The sequence below is a fragment of the Hyperoodon ampullatus genome (genome assembly GCF_949752795.1).
Source record: "Hyperoodon ampullatus genome assembly, chromosome: 1".
Taxonomy (NCBI): domain Eukaryota; kingdom Metazoa; phylum Chordata; class Mammalia; order Artiodactyla; family Ziphiidae; genus Hyperoodon; species Hyperoodon ampullatus.
In genome coordinates this window covers 205,228,904-205,255,398 of record NC_136914.1, presented here as the reverse complement: position 1 = coordinate 205,255,398, position 26,495 = coordinate 205,228,904, and the positions used below count along the sequence as shown (strand labels likewise).

The 26,495-nt window shown below is 43.0% G+C and overlaps 1 protein-coding gene across 1 annotated transcript in view; it reads right to left on the bottom strand.

The window, feature by feature from the left end:
- SORCS3 (sortilin related VPS10 domain containing receptor 3) overlaps positions 1-26,495 on the bottom strand; it is a gene marked incomplete at both ends in the record, with an annotated part of 605,319 nt that overhangs the window by 90,477 nt on the left and 488,347 nt on the right. The window contains 3 exons of the mRNA XM_079708894.1: positions 1,425-1,571; positions 11,649-11,828; positions 20,708-20,797. Of these exons, the coding sequence (XP_079565020.1) occupies positions 1,425-1,571; positions 11,649-11,828; positions 20,708-20,797 (417 nt within the window). The remainder of the gene's footprint in view (positions 1-1,424; positions 1,572-11,648; positions 11,829-20,707; positions 20,798-26,495) is intronic.

Genomic DNA, 26,495 nt, shown 5'->3' with positions numbered 1-26,495 from the left:
GCCACGCACTTAGTTTGGGGCACAAGTCATCTCTCCCTGAGCAGCTGATATGTTCACATCAGAAGCTGCTCTGAGCACCATTCATAGGCCCCATCCTGTCCCTGTTCCCGTCACAATTGTAGGCTTCCCCTCTCTTCCTCACCCCTACCCCATCCATCAAGGTCCAGTTCATGGTCCGCCTTAGGAAGCCTCCCAGACCATGCCTTCCCACAGGATGACATTGATCTTCTCCCATCACTGACCTTGGCCATCATGCTCTGCTTCTTGGAGCCCTAACGGGCCACTGGGAGCAGTGAAGTGGGGAAGTTAAGTGAGACAGTCTCAGGTCCTCTACCCTCTTCTTCAACCAGACGGTCCCTGTTTCTGCTTTATGTATTTGGTTCCTGTTTATAATTTTACTTTGCATTTTACTTAGAATATTTGAAGCCATTATTTGAAACTCATATAAGTTTGTGTTCTTTATTCATTTACTTATCCCTTTTTGAGTTTCTTTAAAAGGATTAGGGATTTATAGACACCATATAATAAACAAAAATAAATGAATTGTGAAATCAGGGAAAGGAGAAAATTAGGTTAATAAGATGAATCCATGGGTAAGGTTTGGGGAAAAAAAAATTCTTGCTGTGACCAGTTCTTGCATGTAGGCAGGCATCTGTCTCTGACTTTCCTAGTACCCCAAATCAGAAGCATGGAGCTGGACTGAAAACTGCAAAAGGGGAAAGGCCCTGTTAATCCTATTTACCACTATATTCCCAGTTTTTAACATAATGTCTAGAATATTCAGGAAGTGACAAAAGGCAACTTTTTTTGCAAAGGGGAAACATAACCATTCTGGGACATTAGAAAATTTTCTCAAATAGGTCCTCTTTAAGAGGGCACTGAGAGTTGTGAATTTCACTGTTAATTATCTGTCTTCCCTCCTCACATGGAGTTGCACCTCCACGGTGCCTACCCCAATATTCCATACAGCTGGAACCCTGGGAATGCTGAGATTAACTCTGTCCCATGTGGACATACCAGCCTGACATTCCTTGGGCTTCCAAGGCAAATTTTGCTTACCTTGCCCACCATCAAGCACTTATCATCAAGCACTGTATCATACCAGCATCAGCTCATAGGTATTTACCACTACTGAGCTCTGTCTGGGACCCTTGGGCACAGGCTCTTTCTCTTATGTTTCTCTGTCTTCCTAGGAGTTGGAGCACATAGTATATTCTCAGTAAAGGTTTGTGGAATTCAACTGAACTTTCCATCCAAGTGATATGGCAGCCTGAGTCCATAGGTCAATGCCCTGGGACCTGTAGGAAATCCCTGCTCAGCACCAGCCAAGATCCTAAGCCCTCCTTGATGGAAGAAAGCCCCCGTTGGAGCATCCCCAGGTAACCAGCCTGCCCTGTGGTCTCACATGAGACCGGGGGACTGACCAGCAGGCAGTGTATTGGGCTTCCTCTCAGGTCCACGTCTGGAGCTTGCAGGAGGCGCCAATCCCTGCCCTTGTTGTAAGTGATGTATGTCTTCACTTGGTCATCCACCTTCTTGTTTGCCAGGAATATCCCTTTGATACCTGCTACCTAGGAAAAAGGGCGAGAGATGGAGAACAATGTTGGGCCCAAATGCCTATAGTTTGGGAGAGGCCCTGGGAGAAGCCCCAGCCTTTTCCACAGCATGTTGGGGGTACAACAGAGGAAAAGGGGAGGAACATGGTGAGAAATGGCACATGCCACGTGGTCTCCAAAAGAAGTTTAAGTTCATCTCTGCTCCCTCCACCCCCGCAAACCAGATGTCCCAGTCCCCTATTGTTCATCTGCTTTGCCCTACTCTAAAGGTCTCTGCACTTTGTTCAGAGGGCTTTATCCTTAATGAACTATCAGCATTCCCTCTGGGGTGGGAGTGGTGGATAACAACTGAAGGAGTTACTCCTTCTAGAGAACATTTAGGATTAACAGATACAGGCTACTATATATAAAATAGATAAACAACAAAGAGCTGCTGTGTAGCACAGGGAACTATATTTGGTACCTTGTAATAACCTATAATGGAAAAGAATCTGAAAAAGAATATATATATGTATATATACATACATATATATGTATAACTGAATCACTTTGCTGTACACTTAAAACATTGTAAATCAACTATACTTCAATAAACATTTAAAATAAATAAATAAAAACAGAGAACGTGGGATTTTGCTCAGGAGGGGCTTGTTGACAGGTTTTCAAGGCATCAAGGTATAATCTGTAATGGTAGAAGTCCAGGTTTCCTGATTAATAGTGAGGTGGATATTTTGGGGCAGGTGACCCAGCTTGGCGACCTGGCCCCTATCACTGGCTGTGCCACCAGCTCACTGTGTGACTTTGGATAATTCCCACATTATCTTGGGTCTCAGCCAATGGTCACTTTGAAAGAGCCCTTCCCTTCCTTTTTTCCCTCAGTCAGCTGGCAAAGGATACAACAGATAATGGAGAGCACGCTTGCCAGAGTTCCGATGTATTGGGATTTGCATACCCTTGACATTCTGAAGGAAGAAGAGTATCACCACAAAACAAATCGCTAGAAAATGAGGACATTTATGATCCAGATGCATTCGAGAGTAAGTACAGATTAGACTCACTTTTATTTCTTCTATGCCTCCATCTGGGCAATAAGAAGAGATATTTAGAATGACAGCAATCTATGTCAAAGAAACATTCCTTTGACTTCTGGCTCAAGTTCCAGGATTTTCCAAAGGAAAGGTCATTCAAATTGTTTAAATATATATAAATAAGAGGTAGAATGGCAGGTTTTCTGGATTACACTCAGATATCTCAAAACTTTAACTGTACTTATGCCCATTATTTGAGGGTCATCATGAATTGAGGTTTACTGCAGTTCTGAGACGATGCCAGTGGGAACAAAGGGAAGGAATTTCACAGAAGTCAGTTCTTTTGTTTTAATGACATAATTTACCTGATGAAATGAGAAGTGCTTTTCTTTTTTTTTAAGTAACCCGACTGGCCTTGAAAGAGAATAGAGAATGCCAACCCAAATACAAAACAACAAACAACAACAAAAATGGACAGAGGCTGTCAGGAGGAGAACAGTGTTATCTGGGAAGGACACCACCAGGGGAATTTGACAAAAGGCCAGTGATGGAACTGATTAGATTCCTAATGTGAACAGAGGGTGGGTAAGGACAGAAGCCAAGGTAGGGAGAGGGGCAGTGTTGTCAGAGTTATGTCCTTCCCCAGAGGTACCCTCCCTGCCCTAGCTGCTTAAACTCAGTGCCATTTCAGGAAGGCCGGCACCTTACACGCTCAGCCAAGGGCTATGAGGCCCTCAGATCACCTCGGTCTTTAAAACCAACTGCAAAGCTGTTTCTCTCAAACCCAATTACTAATAATTCCTCACAGAAAATGGAATCTGTGTTTCCTTAGAACCTTCGGCCTGATGGAGGCCCTGTGCTATTCCCTTTAGACATAGAGCTGGTGTCTTTTCTGATGGATCACCAGATAATGATTCCATAGAACTCTTTCCCGTAAGCCAGTCGCCTGCCCCCAACATGTACCCAGGGCCTTGATGTCGAATTTCTAGAACATACACAGGTCAGAATCAGACTTCTGTCTGTCACCATCATCCCCTGCCTCCTAGCTCGATACATGCTAGCATGAATTACTAGCCACTTAGCCGCTCCTTGTGTTCTTCTGGATGGGCATGTTTGGAAAATATAATATGCCAATATTATATTACCATATTCCCACTAAGAACTCCACCACTCAGATGACTATTTTCTGTGTGCCTCACATAGTCTGAGAGCAAAATCAGGAGAATGGAGACTGAAAATATATAGAAGGAGAGATTTTGAAGGAACCCATCTGCACCCCTGAAGGTGTTTCTCCTGCAGTTGCACATAATGCCAAAGTAATCTCAGTCCTGTCTGCCTGTCTGGAAAAAAAGAAAAAAACCAAAAGATAAAACACTTCCCATTTGTATTTGGATTGTTCAAAGCCCTTACGTTATTGCTGAATTGCTTCTTGGCTTCATCTCTTGAGTAAATGGACTATAAGTTTGGAGGGCACTTTGTTTTCTATATCCTAGGCCAATAGCTTTCAAACTTTTCGATTGCAACCCAAGTATGAAATACATTTCTGTTGGCGCCTAGTAGACTCATACCCATATATGCATGTATGTGTACACACATAGCTACATATATATCTGACACAAAAGTTCCATGAAACACTACTTACCTTCACTACATGCAATGTAAAGGAACTGGGGAATGAGACACACATTTTAACTCTTCTCCATCCAAGGAGGTATTTGGAATCTGATCAACTTAAACATGCTTCTTCCCACTGTGGTTTGAAATCAGCAGCATAGCTGCTGCTGTTAGCCCCAAGAGTTCAAGGAGAAAGGTACCAGCTTGTAAGGTGGTCCCCAAAGAAGAGGGTAGTACAAGGCCCCAGGCCTGCATGGCCCACTTTCCCTCTGGGAATCAATTTGAGGTGCAAAGGGACACTGACAGCAGTCCCTTGGCAGAGCACTGAGTCCAGGTGGCATAATCATCTGTCACTCACCCCCATGCCCTCAGGACAAGGAAGCCAGGGCTCTGCTGAGAAAAGCAATTACCATGGTTTGCCTTGGGCTGTCCCTAGAGTTGGACCTGTGGTGAGGGGCCGATGAAGGTCAGTTGGGGAAAATGTCCCCACGGGGTCTATAAGTAGCCATCCATCTGTCCAAAGAAGGGTAATGTAAGGTCATGATAAAGCAGTGGGTGGAGGGCAGGCACTAGAGACACAGAAAGCAATAAAACATCAACAAGATGAGCAAAGAGGCCAGAACACTAAGGATGGCTCAGAGTTTCCTTTTATCCGTCCAAGTATAGCGAGCTCATGATAATTAGTCATTAGGAAATTTAAGCGAAACTAGCGAGGTGCCACTAGGACCCTAAAAGAATGTCTAAACACATGTGTGTGCACACACACACTCACACACACACAAAACTGATAATACCAACCATTGTTAAAGATGTGAAGCAACTAGAACTCGCATACATCTCTGGTGGGGATACAAAATGATACTGCCCCTTAAGAAATGGTTTGGTGGCTTTTTATAAGCATACACTGAGATTCAATCTAGCAATTCTACTCCTATGTATTTACCCACGAGAAAGAAACACTTATGTTCACAGAAATTTTATTCATGATCACACAGAACTGGAAACACCTTGAATGACCTTCAACTGGTGAATGAATAAACAAACGAGGATACACCCAGGCAATGCAGTATTACTCAGCAGTAGAAAGAAAGGAACGTCTCTTGATATTCAACAACATGAGTGAGTCTCAATGTACTATGTGAAAGAAGCTAGACTCAAAAGACTCCCTTTTTTGCATTCATATGAAAATGTAGAAAAAATAAAACTGGAGGCACAGAGCAAAATCAGATTGGTTTGCCAGTGACTTTTGGTGGGAGGAAGATGACTACAAAAGGGCCATAAGAGGAAATGTCATGAGACAATACCTTATATGTTCAATGTTCTATATCTCGATTATGGTGGTAGATGCACATACCGCTGTCAAAACTCATAGAACCAGGGCTTCCCTGGTGGCGCAGTGGTTGAGAGTCCGCCTGCCGAAGCAGGGGACGCGGGTTCGTGCCCCGGTCTGGGAGGATCCCACATGCCACGGAGCGGCTGGGCCCATGAGCCATGGCCGCTGAGCCTGCGCGTCTGGAGCCTGTGCTCTACAACGGGAGAGGCCACGGCAGTGAGAGGCCCGTGTACCACCAAAAAAACCCCCAAAAACCAAAAAACAAAAAACTCATAGAACCAAAAAGAGTATAACCAAAAAGGGTAAATTTTACTGCACATAAATTATACCTCGATAAAAAAAAATGAATGTGAAAAAAATGTATAATAGGAAGAGCCTGGGCTTTTTGGTCAAATTGACATGGGTTGTTTCAAACACAACGTTACCCTTTACTAGCTGTGTGATCTGAGCCAAGTTACCGAACTCTCTGCATCTCTGTATTCTCATAGGCATAATAGGGAATGGTATCTCCCACAAGGAGTTATTGTAATAGATAAATAAGAAAGAGTATATATATTGTTAAGGGTTATGCTGTCCAATACCATAGCCACTAGCCACATAGGGCTACTGAGAACTTGTAATGGGGTCAGTGGGACTAAGAAACTGACTTTTAATTTTATTTAATTTTAACCAATTTAAACTGAAATTTTAAAAAAACTGATACCTGATCCAGTTATTGGCAAACTTTTAAGTATGCTTGGAATAACTTGGGTATGTGAATCTACCTTTTCTACTGTAAATTATATGAAATATAAATGCTGCTCAAGTATTTCTGGTGAAAATTTAGCATATGAATTGAGATGCTTGAGAAGCGTAAAATATACCCAGTACCCTGCAGACTTAGTATGACAAAAAATATAAAATACCTTATTAGTAATTTTTCATACTGAGCATGTACTTAAATGACAGTATTTTGGATATTTTGGTTAAATAAAATATAATATTACAATTAATTTCACCTGTTTCTTTTTACTTTCTTCTCTTGATTTTAAAGTGCGCGTGTAGCTTGTTATATATTTACTCGACAATGTCAGTTTAAGGCATTACCTGGTATGCTGTTGTTATTATTATACAGTTACAAGTTGGATGCTTAATCCAGGAAAATATTGAAGAAAATGCAGCAGCTCAGAGAATGTTTCTACAATATAACTGAAAGTGTTGCAAAGAACATTTGTTACCCGATTTACCAGTGGAGAACATCTAGGAAGAAAGGCAGTTTATGGTTAGAGATGTGAAAAAACCACAACAGAGCTCTATATGAAAAGAGTGTCATAAGAATAATGGTGAACACACATAATGAACTGCATTCATTGTCAACACCAGCCTCGTTTTGATGGAATGGCTCTGTTACCTTAAAGAAGAGATCATTATTTCAAGAATTATTTTCTCGCCTGCTTATGTAATTACAGCCATGACAAGACTGCACTCTGATGAAGGGATTGGACAGAGCACAGCAGACTCCCTCTTCAGCAGGAAACTGCTCCAACAGACCAGGAAATGAACAATGCCTCACCTTAGATTTTAGGGAGTTGGGTGGGGTTGATCCCCTTGGTTTCCAAGGTCTCTCAGTGCCAAGACCTACAAGGTGTACTTCTCAAATAAATTCTCACTTTCTTTGTCCCCTTTCCAATGTCAAGAAGAGGCTTGAGAGGTCCATGTGGAAGACAGAATGACACGCCAGTAGCTTTAAGCAGCTGTGGTCAGCTCGAGCCACCTCACATCTGTGTTAACTAAAGGCATCTCAGACATTTCAGACAAGGGAAAACAGATGCAACACCCTGTCCCACTGCAATATAAAGCTTTACATTAACTTGGCATAGGCACTACCTCATGCATACAATTATCATTTGCTAGATGTAAGGGAAAACATAGAGAAATACCAGCCCAGAGAATAAATGCCTGACTCTTCAGTCAAGCTCTTTACTAGCATCTTCATAGTCTTTACCCCCACTATTCTCCAATGTCATTCGACATTCTAAGAAAATGGACCTCTACTCATCAGACTCTGGTTCTCTTCTTATGCTGGACTTTACCAGGCATGCCTTTCTCCCATGCTCTAGCAGTTCATCCTTTAAACCTACTCATCTGTAAGTCTCCCCAAATTCATCAAGTTAGAATTAAGTTTCCTCTTAGTGATCCCATAACATGCAGGAATCGCACCTCTAATACAAGTTAGACTGTGATCACTACCCTACTAGAGTCACTTACGTCTTTCCGGGAGATTTGGAGTCTCAATGTACCAGCATCATCAAGCAAAATACATTTCATGAAAGTGTGTTACTTTAGCTGAATTGAACACGAAAGCTCACTGTTTTTTCCAGCTGTATTACTCAAGGGCATTCAGAGTCAACAAAAATTATAGTCTCTTTGCTAACTGGCCATGTGGTACACAATCTCAGCTTCTGTGAGAACCTCCAGTGAAGAAGGTTAAAGTCTAATGACCCCTAGAGACCAATTAAACTGGGCTTAATCTCCAAATCACAGAATGTATACCCAGGTGCAAAGCAGCATCACCCTCTAAAAACCTTCAACATAGTCATGGTCTAGATAGTGTCAGGATATAATTTATTCCCTTGGTATTAAATGCCTTCTAGAATCTGAACCCCAACTACTTATGCAGCACTCATTCTTGTACCTGACAACCATCTATTCTAGGCAATTAGACTGGCTAGCTCATGGACTTACAAATCTACACTGTCTGTCCAACTCTTGGCTTATGCCATTCTTGACATTTGGAATGCCTTCTGTTAGGTTGGATCTTAACAAACGGTACCGCGAAACAGAGGAAAGCTTCAAGTGAGCTTTATTAGGGGGCGCTCCCGGGCGAGGTTCACTGGTCCGAGAGAAAGGGGCCAGAGAAGTCGCACCCGGGCGAGGGTTGGGCAAGATTTTATAGGGGAAGAAGGGAAAGGGGTGTGGTGAATCTGGGAGGGCGCAGGGTAGTCCTTATTTGGTGGTCTCTTCGGGTATCATGGCGATATCTGGTGCCAGTTGCATCAGTCTTGGGACCGTTAGTCCCACCCCTCAAAAGGCGGGAAGGCTGGGCCAGGTGGAAGGTCCCCAGGTCAGTTCCTGGAACTGGATGGTCCGGAAAGTCTCCAGGTCAGTTTCTGGAACTGGGTGGTCCAGAGAGTTTCAGTCTGATGCAACCTGTGCATCTGATTGCGTTCCTCTGCCTCCGGCCAGTTGGCCTTACACCTTCCACTTCTTCACCTCTTCCTCCCCAGGGCAAAAGTACTGATAATCGGATTGGTAACATTGAGAAAAAGAACTGGTCTTTTACAGCACATCCCTAACTCAACTATTTTGGGGATCTGCCTGCAAAGATCACACCCTCTGCACCACAATGCTGTGGTGTTACAGAGACAGGTGTCCATGGGAGGGCTTTTTATTTTTTTTAACATCTTTATTGGAGTATAATTGCTTTACAATGGTGTGTTAGTTTCTGTTTTTATAATGAAGTGGATCAGCTATACATATACATATATCCCCATATCTCCTCCCTCTTGCGTCTCCCTCCCACCCTCCCTATCCCACCCCTCTAGTTGGTCACAAAGCACTGAGCTGAGCTCCCTGTGCTACGCAGCCACTTCCCACTAGCTATCGATTTTACATTTGGTAGTGTATATATATCCATGCCACTCTCTTATTTTGTCCCAGCTTACTCTTCCCCCTCCCCGTGTCCCATGGGAGAGCTTTTGATTCACTATTTCTGCCTGTGACTGGATGAATGAGTTCAATTCTGGGGAGCAGTATTAGCAAGACCATTTCCTCCTACATGCTTTTCAAAGCAATAAAGCTGACATTTGATCTCCTTTTGTCTCACACTTTGTTTCTGTCTCAAATGGTTTCATTCTTCCACAGGTAAAAGAGGAAATTTGTTTATTGACCCCTTCAAAGCCCAACAAACTAGACTGCAAGCTCCCTGAGGGTAAGAACCCTTATCTTTCCTGCTTTTCTCATGGTCTGGAATACAATGCAGGGGCATGATCAACCTTGATAAAAATGATTGGAGAACAAGGTCAACTGAATTGGTTTTAGGGAAGTTGCCTTGCCTGGTGTATCTTGCTTCTCTGTAGGTGCGATGACACCATGTATTTTTTTCCCCAAAAAAGACTGACTTCAGAAAGACAAAAAAAAATTATATGTATCTTGGCACATTCTTCATTTTGATTCATGTGTCACTTCAGATCAGAATGTCTCACTGTTCTAAATGACCAAGGAGTTTCAGGCACCCTGTTTTAGGAAAGGAACTGCACAGTGGCAAACTCACCCACTATATCAATAGAGTCAGAGAAACAGGAATTTCTCAGCTGAAAGGTCATCTGCAGCAATGTCCACCTCTCCTACTGGACTCTGACCACAGGAGCATGAATAATCCTCTTACCTCTACAGGCTTACTTGTACAAACAGGAATGGCCTCAGTCCTGGGAACATTCATCTAAACCTTCCCACAGATGTGATCTACTGCCCAATAACAAAGGTATATTTCTGCCTCCTGGTGTGATTAGAGGCATGAAAATGTAAGCTTTCCAAAGCCATTTACACTCCTAGTCATCTCTACTGACTAGTCTTCACAACTTTAGGAAGAAATCTAGGTCATTTCCGAAGCTGGGACCTTGTTGCTAAGGGAATTATTTCAGCACTTGTCTACGTCCTAGAAAATCAGAGTATTTCTACCCTGACATTCACTTCTCTCCTTCTTTTTAATGTACTTGCATTCACCCAATGCCTTCTACCTAATAAAATAACTGGAATCTTAAATGTTTCCACCACTCTTAGTAACTGAGCAGCCAACTTAGATACCAGAGTAGGGATGCTGGAACTTTGACATGCACTGCTCAGAAGAGACCACTGTCAAGCAGAAGCCCATGTGCTGATCTCTCTGCTCTGACAGCCACTCCCGCTCCTCTAAGAAGAAAACTCATGATGGAGTAGCTCAGCCATACCATCTGAGGCTACCGCCCACAACAGGCAACTTGTCCTGCTGTGAATGAATGACCTCCACCAGCACAGCCTGTGTGGGTCTGACCACAAGTCACTAGTAAATGCTGGATAATGAGACATGCCTCCTTTGCTCAAATCAGTCCATCTAGTTGAAGTGGTGAGTCAAGTTCTTTCACTGCGAAAGATCACACACTAGAGATATAAACAAGCAGTGTATCATTAGGGTCACTGAAACAATTAGTTTTGTTTGTTTTTTTTTACATCTAGTCCCTAAATGGAATCACTTAGTTTCCTAGATAAATTATTCTTTAACTGGTGGTCACACTAAAAAAATTCAATATAAGTGGAAACTCAATAAAGGTGATCAGATTAAAAAAAAGATGTGGGCTTCCCTGGTGGCACAGTGGTTGAGAGTCCGCCTGCCGATGCAGGGGACATGGGTTCGTGCCCTGGTCTGGGAGGATCCCATATGCCGCGGAGAGGCTAGGCCTGTGAGCCATGGCCGCTGAGCCTGCACGTCTGGAGCCTGTGCTCCGCAATGGGAGAGGCCACAACAGTGAAAGGCCGCGTACCACAAAAAAAAAAAAAAAAAAAAAGATGTAAGTCATGGCCAGTTCCTCTCTATGCACAGGTGTTGGCATCTGGCAGCATTTCAGGGAAACCCTCACTCCTACCAGTGATATTTGCCTTCCTCTCCTATAAAGTTGTTCATAAAACATGATTTTCCAAATAATTTAAGGTATATAAATAGCACTAATCCCTCCACCCAGATCTCATAAAAAGAAGCACAGACTTGAAACAAGTACTTAAGAGATCACTGAAGTCAAGTACCTTTACTTGTGGGTTGTAATCCTGCTCATACACATAAGACATTGACTTTAGCTCCCATTTGTTGAAGGCTTATTGAGTCAATCACCACACTAGATGCTTTACAAACATTATCCCTCATTCTCACCACAATCTCATTAGATCAATATTTTATCCCCATTTTACAGGTGAGGGAATTGAGAAGGTAAGTCCCTTGCCCAAAGTTACAACTGCTAAGTGTACAGCTGAGATCTGAATTCAGGACTATCTGACTCCAATGCTTGTGTTCATACTGTTAAAACTCATGAAATCTTGGCTACATACCTCATACAATTCAATAATGATGTTTCCCATCAGACCTCTGCTGCTCTTGATGTTCTCCATGGCCAGGGTGAAGTAGATCCCACGTGTGTCTGAGATGTAGAGGTTGTATGTGTCATTCTGGTTCCATTCCTGGACAGCTGCGAACACTTGGTTCTCATTGGTACTAATGATATGCATGTCCTATAAGAAGATGGAAAGCCTGTAAGGCAGCAAATCTTCATATCTCCTTGCTCACTGAGACCCAGAGTAATTACCATGAATTATGAAACAGTTGAGAAAAAGCTTGAGTTACAGGCAATGTTAAACAATTCTGTGTCAGGCCAAGGCTATAAATTATGAGCTTCATGATTTCTGTTACTTGCTAAGTGACAGTAAGATGGGTGTAAGGGGCTTTGGTGGGTATGATTTTCCATGGCTTCAAGGGATTTATCCACTTTCATTTTTTTTTAGATGTTGGGGGTAGGAGGTTATTAATTGATTTATTTATTTTTGCTGTGTTGGTCTTCGTTTCTGTGCGAGGGCTTTCTCTAGTTGTGGCAAGCGGGATCCACTCTTCATCGCGGTGCACGAGCCTCTCACAGTCATGGCCTCTCCCATTGCGGAGCACAGGCTCCAGATGCGCAGGCTCAGTAGTTGTGGCTCACGGGCCTAGTTGCTCCGTGGCATGTGGGATCCTCCCAGACCAGGGCTCGAACCCGTGTCCCCTACATTAGCAGGCAGGTTCTCAACCACTGCGCCACCAGGGAAGCCCCCATTTTCATTTTTTATTTTTATAACTGAAAGTTGGTCTTTGCTAACGGAGACATACAACCTTGCAAGAGGAAACCCACACGTGCAAAAATGACAGGTCCTATCCCTTCATTAGATCTCCATTTATGATTTCAAACTTTTTAGGGTAACGGCTTTCACGCCTTTCTTTGGAATCTTCAGATGGGGATTGCAAGAAGGGTGGCACAGAGGCATAGCCGATGGGTGGGACACTGGGCTTCCAACTCTGCTGTAAACAGAGTAGCACTACTGAGATCTGTTATGTCCTGGAGTTCTGTGTAATATTTTAGGAGTAAAAGGTGAGGGGGGTTCTGCTGCTAATACAGTAATGTTTGAAAACCATAGATATACAGGTAAGGATACTCACTCTAGAATTTAGTGTTCTGGGTCATAATATAAGCTCTGCTATAAATCAGCTGTATGATACTGGATGTGTCAGTTTCCCTGAGCTTCCATTTTCTCACTGAAAGAGTGAAGAGGTTGGTTGGGCTACCAATAAAAATAGCTAACATGTGGGCACATTCTAAGTCATCTAAATGTATTATTTCAATTTAAAAAATCCAATAATTCTACAGTGGAGGTAGTATGATTATTCCTGTTTTACTGAAGAGTAAACTAAGGCACGCAGAGGTTTACCAACTTGCTTCAGATTACGTAACTCGTTAAGTAGCCAAACCATGTTTTGAACCTCTGTGATATGACTCTAACCTAATTGTTAGCTTCTAACTATTTGTATATACAGCCTCTAAATCGGAAGTTCCAAACCAATGACTCATGAAATGAATATGAATCACAATTGTTTGGTTTGACCATAACCTCTATCAAATACCTGAAAATGTAGTATTTTAAGTAGAGTCAGCACTCATTGGAGTCTTAGCCCTACATACCTACGATCTGCCCTTATATATTACTGTTAACTTCTTGGTCCCTGAAGCCACTTTAGTTTGTATTCCTGGACTGGGTCATTTCTAAAATTAAATCTAATAGTTCAGAATTCCAAATCGTTTTGAAAAGCCAGTTTGCATATGTGGCTAGGCACTGTACAAAGATTACCACAAACTCAAGTCATTACCTAAGGAACTTACACTGTCAGGAAGAAATGTTAGCCTGGATAGATATCGGACTAAATAAGAGCAATTTTAAAAATGTATAACTATACAGGTGTATATGCCAAAGAGTAATATCATCCCAGGAAAGCAAAAAGAGAGGCACCCTTGTCACTGTGGCAAAAAGCACTGGTAATAGGGACACAGGCAAGTGGAGTGACAGTAAGTAAATAACTAGGGTGGATCTAGCCTTCACCTTATTTGACAACCTTTCCCAGAAATGGTTTCAACAAAAAAAGGAGGCAGCAAGGTCTCTACTGCCAGAACCATGCAGAGCTCCTCCAAGCCAATTGTACAAAGAAGCAAACTCATCTGGACAGCTGGGAGGGGGCAAAAGTGAGAAAGTGAGTTCTGGATCTTTTATTGGAGATTCTCTGTCAGATCTCAGCCTCTAGCCTTGGACTCCCTAGGTCACCTTGACTAAGACCTCATTTGCTCATTTGCGCTTTCACACCTTGTAGAATTACCGGTTCCTGCTGAGGTGCTTGAAAATGGAAATAAGGCTTACTCTTAAAACCATGGGATGAAGTCATGTTGTGTGGTGTGGAATGAAAGCCCAAGAACCCAGTAGGAGGGGAAATAGCAGCTGCAGGAAATATGGATTAAATTCACTTAACCTGTTAAAAATGCAACAGAAATGCCTGGCTTTTCCCAGATGTTTTGGTCATAAAAATGAATGAGCTAAGTTATTTTAGACTAAACTAACGTAAAAGAAGTGAGGGGGAAAAAACAACTTAAAACACTGGGGCATGTTCAGGATTAGAGGCAGCCAGATTTGCTGCGAGTGCATCTTAGTTTAGACCTGCACTGGGACTACGTTACCTGGTGAGCAGGTATTCCAGGCTCTAGGATGAGAGACTTCTCTCTAGTATATAGAATTATGGGATGTCCACTTGAGAAATCCTTAATTTATCAAAGTCACTTAGCTAATACATTATATTACTAAGATTTGAACCTAAGACTATCTGAATAAAAAGGCTAAACTCCTTACCAGTGGGGGTATAATTCAGTGTGTATCAAAATGACCTGGAGATTCTAATAGCATGCAGACTCATGGGTCCCAATGCCTGAGATTCTGATTCATTATGTGTGGTTGTGGAGCCTTAGATTCTACCACCTGAGCCAGCCCTCCAGATGATTCTAGTGCATGCAATCTAGGGAATCACTTTTTGAAAAACTCTGAACTATGTGCCCTCTCTCCTAATAGGTCTTAGAGTTGAATAGGGGTCAACCAATAATGAAAATATTAAGTCTTCCAGAACAAAGAAAAGCATCATTAGTTAAAAATGGTCCTATAGGAATCTGAATGACAATAAAGCTTATTTCTTTCATCTTGCTACCCTAATTTAACTCCAAAGCATGTGTCACTTACTTATTAAAACAATTATAAATAACACTGCCCCTACATCCTCCCAATACAGTCACTAGGGAGAATCATGGTTGCTTTTTGAAAATCTAAACCTATGACTTCCTAGGTGAACAACAGTAAAAGTACTTCCGTGTTATTGAAACATTTTCTTGTACTTCGGGCCTAATGTAACTTCATTCATTACAGAAACACCTATGTTTTTAAGCATTTGCCATGTGCCAAACACTATATATAAATACAGACAGGAACAAAACGTAGAACCTGACCTCAAGAATATGCCCATCTGGTGGTGGAGACATCACAAACTCAGGTGGCCTTCCGTGAACTTGACTAAGGACTACAATAGACGTACTGAAAACGGTGAACAAAGGCTTACAGGTGCGAGACAGGTGGAGTATTCAAGGGAATGTATGGAACTTGGAATAACCTGAAGGCAATTTTCCTCTGAGGGAGGTGAGGATAGACAGTGGCCACATCATAAGGGGTTCTGTATGGCACACCGAAGTTCTACCCTGAAGGAAGTACAAAGCTGACACAAGATTTGAAGCAGGAGAAAGGGAGGATTAGAGTTGGTTAATTAATGCATAGATTTTGTTGAAGATGATCCAGTTCATTACATGATAATATCCAACGTGGAAGCATTGTGAAGAGTGGATTTAAATGGGGCAATGCTAGAAGGAAGGGAGAAGGCTTAAAAGGTCATCGCAACCATCTAGGCAGTAATGCACAAGGGCCTGAACTGAAGAAGTAGATTCTCTATGAGAACTCTATGAAATGAACTTGTGAGATATTAAGGAGGTAGAATCTACAGAAGGGAGAAGGACATATCTTGAATATCTCAGATACCTGAAAAACAAAATTTTCTGCTTTTTATTTAGAGTATTCGTTACAATCAAAATTAACAATCACTTCTATAATTATTTGTGTGATATCTGCCTCTCTCATTAGACTATAATGAGTTCTCAGATGGCAGACACTATGTCTCTCTTATTTGTCAGTTTAGTTTTAGTGCTTACCAGAGTAGCTAGCACATGGCGGACATCCAACAATAGTTTATTGAGTAAATAAATGGAGTAAGTAAATAAAAGGAGGAGATAGAAGGGCCAAAAGGTAGAGACTCTGAGCTCAGTTGTTAAACGGGTTCTTGAAGGGAATGTACCTCGAATAGGCAGTTAACGATATAGTTCAGAGTTTAATGGAGAGATATCTGCTGGGGCTGTGGATACAGGAGTCATCAGTGTGAAGAGAAGGGATGAGGTCACTCAGGAACCATGAAGAATGCAACGGGCATTTAGGAACATCACCACTTTAAGGATGGCAAGGGAAGGGGATCCAGAAAAGGAAATCAGGAGAAAAGCACTGCCAAAGGGAAGAGTATCAAGGGTGGATTTTTTTCCCCAACAGTGTCAGATGCTCCAGAGAGTTTAAAAAAAAAACGAAAGATAAAGATGTAGAGACGTCTAATTGGATTTGGCATGCAGGTAGCCACTGGTTACAATGGCTAGCAGATTTTTTTTTTTTTTCGGTACGTGGGCCACTCACGGTCGTGGCCTCTCCCGTTGCGGAGCACAGGCTCTGGACGCGCAGGCTCAGCAGCCATAGCTCATGGGCCCAGCCGCTCCGCGGCATGTGGGATCTTCCCAGACCGGGGCACGAACCCGTGTCCCCTGCATCGGCAGGCGGACTCTCAACCACTGCGCCACCAGGGAAGCCCACTAGCAGACTCTTAACGGGACAGTGGAGTGATGGATGTGGGAGAGCTGAGGGCAACTAGCAGTAGGTTCAAGAATGAGTAGAAAATGAGAAAAGAGGTTAAAACTACAGATAACTCTTTAAGAAGTGAGGCCATGGCACAGCAAGGAAGGATAAATCAGTATTCGGGGAAATGTAAAAATTAAGGACAATTTTCCTAAGGAAATTAAGGAAAGGTTAACACCATTGTCATTATCATTATAATAAATTATCTAAAATATATTTCCCCCTGTTCTCTTTCATTATTCAAAGTGGGATTAACTGTATTCTACTGTCAAAAACAAACCCAGACTCAGGTAAGGAGAGAGTTGATTGGAAAAGACTATTGGAATAGGGGGAACACTCTGATCAAAGGATCTGCAAGCATCTCAGAGTGAAGGCAGAAAAGAATTACTTGTATTGGGAGAAGTAAAGCAAGGCTAGAACGAACTGCAGGGAGTGGGGTGATGAGTAGTTAAACAGGAAATTGTTTTCCTTAGGGTCAAGCGATTCTCTTAAGGAGAAAAGCCAGACTTAAGTCTGGTCCAGTCAAATTAGCAGGCATTTTGTCCAGATGGGTCAGTGGGGACAAACAGTTCAGTGAATCATTTATGAGACAAAGAACAGGAATCTGGTCTTGCCAGAGGTAAATACGGGGCACATTTAAGAGAAGGGGAGTTCTTGGCAGTAAGCCATATCCAGGAACACAAAAGGGTGGGGGGATTTCTTTTTTTTTTTTTTTTTTGATTTTTTTTTTTTTTTGCTTTATAACAAATTTAATCAGTTATACATATACATATGTTCCCATATCCCCTCCCTTTTGCATCTCCCTCCCACCCTCCCTATCCCACCCCTCCAGGCGGTCACAAAGCACCGAGCTGATCTCCCTGTGCTATGCAGCTGCTTCCCACTAGCTATCTACCTTACGTTTGGTAGTGTATATATGTATGCCATATCCAGGAACACAAAAGGGTGGGGGGGTTTCTTAAATGTTGCTGTTTCCAGGAGCTTGGCTCCAGTCAAGCTCAACATTGTTATGGCCAAACTTGAGTTCCATACAGAAACAAACAAACCAACACGAAACAATTTTTTCTCTTGCAGAAATGACAGGGTAGCGAGTTAAGAACAAGTCCAGAATCTAAGAGGCAAGAGGAGGTCTATCAGACTCAGAGGGGTCCAGTGAGGCAGGCAGCCTGGGACACGACCCCACGAGGAACTCGCCCGACAGGTCAAGAATGTCAGTAGTATTTCCCCTGGAACACAATCGCTGCTTAGACTTGCCCAGCACTTTACACTTTACCAACAACGAGCCATTTGCTGCATCCTTACAACTTTGCCAGATGGAATGGTATTATGATGCCCATGCTACAGATGAGAAGACCTGGGCTCATAGATGAGCAGCTGGCAGAGCTGGAATGAAAGCCCTGGGTTTCTGCTTTTGAGCTCCATCTCTTTTTCCCCGAGGCTGCCATGGCTTCTGTCATCTTTCTCCAAGCCCTCCGCAGGTGTGTGCTTTACACGGCCATCGGCCTGAGACTCAGCGCCAGCCCAATGCCCAGGGGCTGGGTTATTGAGGACTCAGCACAAAGCTGCTGCTCTTAATAATGTCACTCTTTATTAATGGCCTTCATCTCTTTCCCTGCAAAACACTCTGAAGCCATGGAGTGCCCCAGGAGAGTGTATTCTGCACAGTCAGCTGGGAGTAGAGGCGGGAGGGCCATGACGATGGGCATATTTGCCATGTTTCTGTTTCTAAGCAAGATGCCCAGCAGCAACTGCAGCACAACGTGGAACAGCAACAACTTGCTTAAAAGCCATTTCCATTTCTAAACAATGGAAAGAACCAACCTCCCTCCACCCACTCAGTCCTCACCTCCTTGGCCCAGGCTATGAAAACCTGGCCAAGGCCGACGAATAAAGGGGATCGATAACCATCCAGCTATCTTCACAACAGCCCTCATGTTAATGAGAAGCTGTTCTGGATGAAGTTCTATCAAAGGGGCTGCACGGACGGTAGTCTACCACAGCAAATTGCCATGGGGTTGCTAATCATTGATGGAGTGTTCTAGGGTTGTGATTGATGCCAGGCTTCATTTATCCCCACCTGCAGCCACACTGCCCAGGGGAGCAAACTGTTTGCTTTTCTGAGAAGTTAAAAAATACATAAAACAGGTATACATACAAGAGGCAAAATAGGCCCTACATGGAGAATGTGGTTTGGGAAGTTCCTGAAACTCTTTTCCTGGGCCAATACATGGAAATCACCAGGTTGCTGCTAAGGGTCATTCTCCTTTAGAAAGAACATGATCGGGCTTCCCTGGTGGCACAGTGGTTGAGAGTCCGCCTGCTGATGCAGGGGACACGGGTTCGTGCCCCGGTCCAGGAAGATCCCACATGCCGCAGAGCGGCTGGGCCTGTGAGCCACGGCCGCTGGGCCTGCACGTACGGAGCCTGTGCTCCGCAACGGGAGAGGCCACAACAGTGAGAGGCCTGCATACCACACACACACACAAAAAATAGAAAGAACATGATCATGAACTTCCTCATCTTCTGCAAGCAGGGATACCTCTTTCCTGCTTGGGTTTAGAATATCTGATGGGTACATCCTGCAAGTGTAGTCCTATACAATGGGCTTATAAAGCCAATCACAGAGACATTAGAGAAAATGAGAAATTAATGCCCATGGTCCCTGAGGCTACTTCCCATGGTCTCTGCGAACCTCATCAGCCTCTCCACCTCTCTCTGTGCAACCCAGTCTCTCAATATAGTTTTCCAGTTTGTTAAATGAACCATACTCTCTCTTAAAATCGGGCCAGTATATGTATTTTCTACCAGCTTCCCGAACACTTGTTTGCAGGGTTAACTCCTTATCTGTCTTGAATCATCTTAAGCATCACTTTCTTTAGGAAACTCGTCTTCTCTACCCATATTTGTTGAGCGCCAACTATCATGTCACAATGGCCCTTGAACTTCTGTACCTATAATACTCCCTACACCCACAGTTGCTTGTTCAATGTCTTTTCTCTACCAGAATACAAGCTCCATTAAGGCAGGGAACGTTTGTATCTTATTTACCACTCTAACCACAGAGCTCAGTTCAGTACCTGGCACAGAGTAAAAACTTAAATGGAAGAAAGAATAGATTGATGGGTGAATAAATGAAGGAACAAATGAATGAATGGGTATGTGCCTGCTTATATGAATAGGTGAATGTATAAAAGCAACTAGGGGTAGATGGTTATCCACCTTCTTATCCCATAATCCTTACTACCTCTGTACTCATTTCGCCTTTCATGATACGTTTCCCAGCACCAACTTAGAGATCCAAGTCTTTGTACCATTACATTTGATACATGTCCAACCTGAGACTTTGCTTCTTTGCAGCCTTAATAGGTGATGCAACTAAAGCCCTGCCACATTCATACCAAGGTTCTAAGACTTGTCTCCTTCCAGAAGCCATTGTTCACAGGGGATGAGGTCCACAGAGTAAGTTTTATGATTTTCCAATACAGGAGTTAAAATGCCATGATTTGATATTAATTTTATAGTAAATTATTCCTTTTTAATTACTCATAGTGGCAGAAGGGAGTGGAAGCACAGGCAGTGCATTTACATTTAGCATTGAAGGGTAGAGAGAAGAAAGCCATGAGACTAACCTGTCCTCATCTATCTATCTATCTATCTATCTATCTATCTATCTATCTATCTATCTATCTACCTATGGTTTCTGCCTGGACCATTCTAAGCCTGGCCCTCTACTTGTCAATAAGGCCCTTGTGAAAGAGAGGGGTCCTCAGAAGAGACTGCAAAGCTAGTGTTCCTTTCACTACCAGTCCTGGAAAATTACCCAAGATTATATTGGATGTTTGAATCATAGGAAATCAAAGCTCTTGCCTGTGTACCCTGCTGAGAGGGGAACACAGAACCCAGATTCAGCGACATCAGCAGAGGCTAAACCCCACAGTGGTAAGTCAGGCTGAATGCTAGCTATCTCCCAGGCAGGGATCAAACCTTCTGCAGCCCAACAAGGCAGCCTCTCCCCACCGCTTTATCTGGCAGGACCCAGGGGAGCAGGTGGTGCGTACCTTGGGCAGCGAGTACTTGGGCAGCTTTATCTGAGTGAAGGCTTCTCTTCGGTAAGACACGTAGTAGCTGGCTCTTCCACCAGTTGTTACCTGTATCGTGGGGAAAACACGAAAGGTCAGATGGGGCTATGGATCACGGCACAAGGTAGAAAGCAGTAGCCTCTCCATCAACAGTCACAGTAGGTTTGTGACAACCTTTTAGGGAATACTCCCTTTTGGCTTTGATCCTCCGACCCCACAGTGCCCTGAGTTGCTCCTGTGGCGCAGCACTTAGACAATAAGTGAGCAATTCCAACAGTCTTTCCCTGTGGCAATTCCAACAGTCTTTTCCCAATGTCTGTGAGAGCAGGGGCTCTGTACTCTGTCACAGTGCTCTGAATACATACACACTTAATAAGTATTTTCAACTGAAAACAGAGAAGCTACTGATGTCTGCTGTACCCATGATCTATATATTCTTTTTTTTCAACAGCTTTTAATCCACTGCAATGATGACATGGGTGTCAAAGAAAATTTGTTTCGTATCTGAACAATTACTATTGCTCAAAGCCTTATTACTTTGAAATTAATTTCACTTCCTCTCTGAGCACAATTTTTTCCCTTCCTATTTACAAATCCACGCATTGAGCAGATATTGGCAGGGGGAGTCAACATCTGAAACCTCACTTGGCAACAGATGGATTCTTAGAGGAACCTGGAAACCACTCCAGGAAATGGTCCCCTGGCCTGGGCTTGCTGGAAAGTCTCGCCAACATGGCATAGCTCTGCAGATGGCTGCTCTTGGCCCAATTATCCTAACTCAGGGGAAATTAATATTCACAGGAGAAGACAACATAGCCTGCTCAGAGAAAATAACAGGGGGACAGTAGCAACCAGGCTGCTGTGCTGAGGAAGCAATCACTGGAAGCCCAGGCTCCTGCTGAAGATAGGCCAGTCCCCTGACCCGGGTCCAACCCTAGTGCCCACCCACAGCGGCTGCTGGGAGCAGGGGGGGTATAACATCTCTACTGAAAGCCACCCATAGCTCCTCACTCTAAGAGATGGCATTTCCCATGGCTCTCTCTTGACCTGCGCAGATTGCAAGCCCACAAAGCAGGCACCACAAGCTGCCAGGTAGAACAGATGTTCAAGTCAGCGTGAAGGCAGAACCTTGGAAAAAACTTGGTGCAAAGTCTTCGGCTTTGAACCAAGAGGAGAGACTGGTTTCCCCCGATGGTCACTGCTATCCTTACATCTCTATTTTCTAATTAGAATCATTCTTATCTTGTATTCCAAGACTTTTTTTTTTGGTAAGACATCTGTTCTGAATCTATATTGTTCCCTGTTGGCTTAGAGGTGGGGTGTTGACAGATTAAGACTAATGAGTTGCTGAGAAGTCTTTTGTTTTTCTTTTATAAATACATCTCAACTACATAGAATCAGATTAAAATATAACCCTTGGTTCTAAGCACAGTCACCATGAGTCCTGGCATGATCCTATTTATTTGCTTCTTTAATTTGGTTTTATTTTTAATTATAAAACCAACACATATAAATGTACCTGCAAACCCAAGAACTAGATCAGTAGTTTTTAAACTTCAGCATGCATCAGAATTGCCCAGAAAGCTTGTTAAAACTCAGACTGCTGGGCCCCACCCACAGAGCCTCTGATTCAATCAGTCTGGGATGAGGTCCAAGAATTGTCTTTTCTAATAAGTTCTAGATGATGCTGATGCTGCTGGTCTGGGGACCACACTTGGAGCAGCACAGAACAAGAACTTCAGTGCCAACTGACATACACCTCTATGCCTCTGTGCCCCTCACCTGTCCTGACCCCTGCCTCCCTCTGAGATGTAGCTACTTTCCTGAATTTTGTGTTTACAGTGATAATAAAGTCTTTTTAAAATTAAGGTGAAATTCATACAACATCAAATTAACCATTTTAAAGTGTACAATTCGGTGGCATTTAGAACCTTCACAATGCTGTATGACCACCACCTCTGACATAGTTCTAAATCATTTGCATCATCCCCCCCCAAGAAGACCCTTTACCCAGTGATAAAGTTTTTAAACCCCCAAATATATCCTCTGGTCACCCATCATGTACTTGAAAATCAGTTCTCCACAGAACATCCTGAAGTTCACCAACCTCACCCTTAGTGAATTAGACCAGTGTCAGAATCCCGGTACTAATGCTGGCCAGAGGTCAGCAATTAAAAGCAGCATTTCCCCCGAAGACCCAGTCGCCTCCACAGGGAACAAGATGACAGCACCACCAGGCTTCTTATCAGCACCACAGAGCAAGGCAGGGCCCCCTGGGGTTTCTAACTTATCAAGGGCCAAAGGAGAACAGAGTGGTCCCCTTGATAGGGTCCCGCTGACCTGACTCTGGAACTCAGCCCAGCCATGCCTGTATGGCCCTGTGCAAGCACAGATTCTCTCTCTCTCTCTCTCTCACACACACACACACACACAGACACACACAGACACACACACACAGAAGCTCACACACACAACCTGGGAGAGTTTCTGCTTAAATAAAGCATGAAGATGGAATTACACTTCAGAACTACCATGGAATAATCTAAAATATTAAAGGGCTGCACGAAGCCCAAGGAGGCCAGAGGTGCCCCAGTACCTCTGATGCCATAGCGTCCCCCAGCGACATCAAGCTGGCTCCTGCAGCTCTGCCTCTGTCCTGGCTGTCCACTCTCTGTACTGCAGAAATCCAGCTGATACTTTAAACCTCAGTGTAAGGCCCCGGAGTTCATGGAAGGGTTGTGGATGCCACCAATTCATTATAACTTCTCCTTCCTCTCATCTCCTGAATTTTGTTATTTCCATTTCTATAGCACTTTCAACATCTACTCTTGTGGTGTACATATACCTATAGTGATCCCTCATGTCTTATTATAAGGGTGTAACTTCTTGATTACTAAGTAATGCTGGTCTCACGGCAGGCAATTAGTGGACGCATGATGATAAAAAAAAATGATAAAACTGTCATCAATTGGGTTCATCTACCACGCTCCAGAACCTCCCTTACATAAATTATCTAGTTTAATCCCACTGACAACCCTGCAGAGTCTATAAGATATGGAATGACTTGCCCAAGATAAGACAAATATGAACCTAGTAAAGATTGGCTCTAAACCTGTTCTCCTCCTCCTTTGACTGAGACAAAACCTCTGTTCATCTTACTCATGTCAACAATTGTAACATTTCCTTAGTTCCAACATCTTTAAGAAAATTTTTTTAAATCTCTGTAATTGACTTATATGTATATGTTTGTGTTTCTTCATATTCCCATAGAATCAGCCATGACATTGACACTGCATCTTAAAAATGATGTCTTCTTAGAAGAGAAGTGAGGTAATAAAAACAAGAGGGATAGTAATTACCATGCAGTGAGAAAACATTACGTGGAAGATGCTACAGTAAGCAGTTTATAAACCATACTTCATTTGCACTTATATATATACATATACATATACATATATATATTCCTGACATGTAGAGGAGATATAGATAGATATATATATATATATATATATATATATATATATAGATAGATAGATATATATATATACACTCTACAGGTCAGGACATTGAGGCTGAGAGAGGTCACTAATTTGCCCAACATCATACAACCTTTCATTGTCCCAGCCAGTGTACAACTCCAGCCTATGCTTAAAAATTTAACTAGGAATGAGCACATCTCCAAAATGGCAGGCATAGGGCAGGAAGTCAATACTTACTGACTGACCAATGAATTGTGATTCATTCGCTTAAACAGAGAGCCTCTGAATTCAATTTTCTCCATTGTTTAGTGACTACACGGTGGCTGTAGAGAAGAACTCCATCCCTGCCCAGGCCCTGCTGGTCACAGGGACGTATCTCCAAATAGAAGTTCTAGCATATTCCCCCTTAGGAGCAGAGTCCTCCCAGTGCTGGAATGATACCAGCCTAGTGCCTTTGCTGCCTCTCCGCTATTATTTGTGTGGTTCTCTGGCAATCACACAAGGAAGGAATAAAGTTTAGCGACTATTAATCTATTTTGATGAACTTTTCTCGTCCTTACAAGCAAATGTGCTGGCACTGTAAATCCGCGAGATTATTACTACTTTCCCTTTCAGTGACACCTTTTATTTTACACTTGATGGATGTCATCCAATTATTTGCTCCGGGACCATCAGTCCTGCTAAACACAGAATGAGCTGGGCCTCTTCCTCACTAATGACTGGCTCGTTAATCTGATTTTCTGGATTTCTATTTTACAGGTTTAACTGGGCTTCTGGCCAGTGAAAATGATTCCTTTGGACAAATACATTGGCCGTTAAACACATCTGTCTCTTCTGACTTGTTCCCATGCCTGCTGTAACCAAGTCTAAACTGACATATCCTATATTTTTTTCACTTCTCCTTGCTTCTGGACGATGACTTGCCCTGTAGGAGAGAGAGAAATTTGCCCCCCAAAATGGAACCAGAGGGCCTTGAGTCATATTGAGCCTGCTTCTCCCATAGATAGAAGAAAACTTCTAATGTCTCTAGAATTCATAAGTGGGCATAGGTAATCTGAGAAGAGAAGCAGAAACTAATATTTTTGAATATCTATCATGTGATGAGTGCTTTAGACCCACAATACTATTCAATATCCACAATAATTATTACCGTTATTATTGTTAAAACTATCATTAGTACCCTACAAGGTAAAAGTACTGATAATCTAACGTTTTTTGAGCATTTATTAAATACCAAGCACTATTCTTCTGTATGTACCAGCTTTCTGTTTTATGGTCAGAGGAGACATTGAGGCATAGGGAACTTACACAACATACTCAAAGACACACAGCAAGTAAATGGTGGAGCTGGAATTTGAACCCCAGTTTATCCGACTGCAAAGTTTATGCTGGTCCCTCAGACTGTGAGGTTTCCAAACCTCTCTATGGAAGGGAATGGATCCCAGGTCATTCAGTTCTCAATTTCCTGGATGAGATGCCCACCAACAAGGCAGATCTTTCTCTGGTAGGGTTCATGTCAATTTCCCAGCCCTGAGAAATCAATGCTCTATTGCTGCACAGGAGTGAATAGTGCTGTTACTGAAATTGGTGAATAAGAGGGACTATAATGGAAATAAATTCAGCTTACATGAGAGCTGCTGCCCTCATAGGAAGTGACATTTAGAAGCTTTTCCAGGGCTTCCCTGGTGGCGCAGTGGTTGAGAGTCTGCCCGCCGATGCAGGGGACATGGGTTCGTGCCCCGGTCTGGGAAGATCCCACACGTCATGGAGCGTCTAGGCCCATGAGCCATGGCCGCTGAGCCTGCGCGTCCGGAGCCTGTACTCCGCAACGGGAGAGGTCACAACAGTGAGAAGCCCGCGTACCGCAAAAAAAATAAAAAAGAAAAAAAAAAAGAAAGTAGAAGCTTTTCCAGCTAGAGGACCTTGCTGGGTCCAGTTCGATGTGAAGAATCTGTCCAAGCCAAGAGAAATGACCATCTTTATAGGCATCCGTTAGTTATTTCTCACGCAGCCCTTGCATTGTTTCCTCCTCTTTAAAAAATGAGAGGGAACAGCTGAGTGTTATGATGCACAATTAACTTTTCCAATTTCTTTGCTCATTAATTCTATTCAGATTATTTAAAATAAGTCTTGACGTTGTTAGGCCTTTCTCTTCCTCTCCACCTACATAATTCCTTGAAAGATCATATTTCTTCTTTAAGAACAAAGAAACAGGCTTCCGACTGCCAGGCCATAAGAGTCAATATATAGCCATGGGTCTCATTAGGATGAAGCTTCAAGTGTCAGGA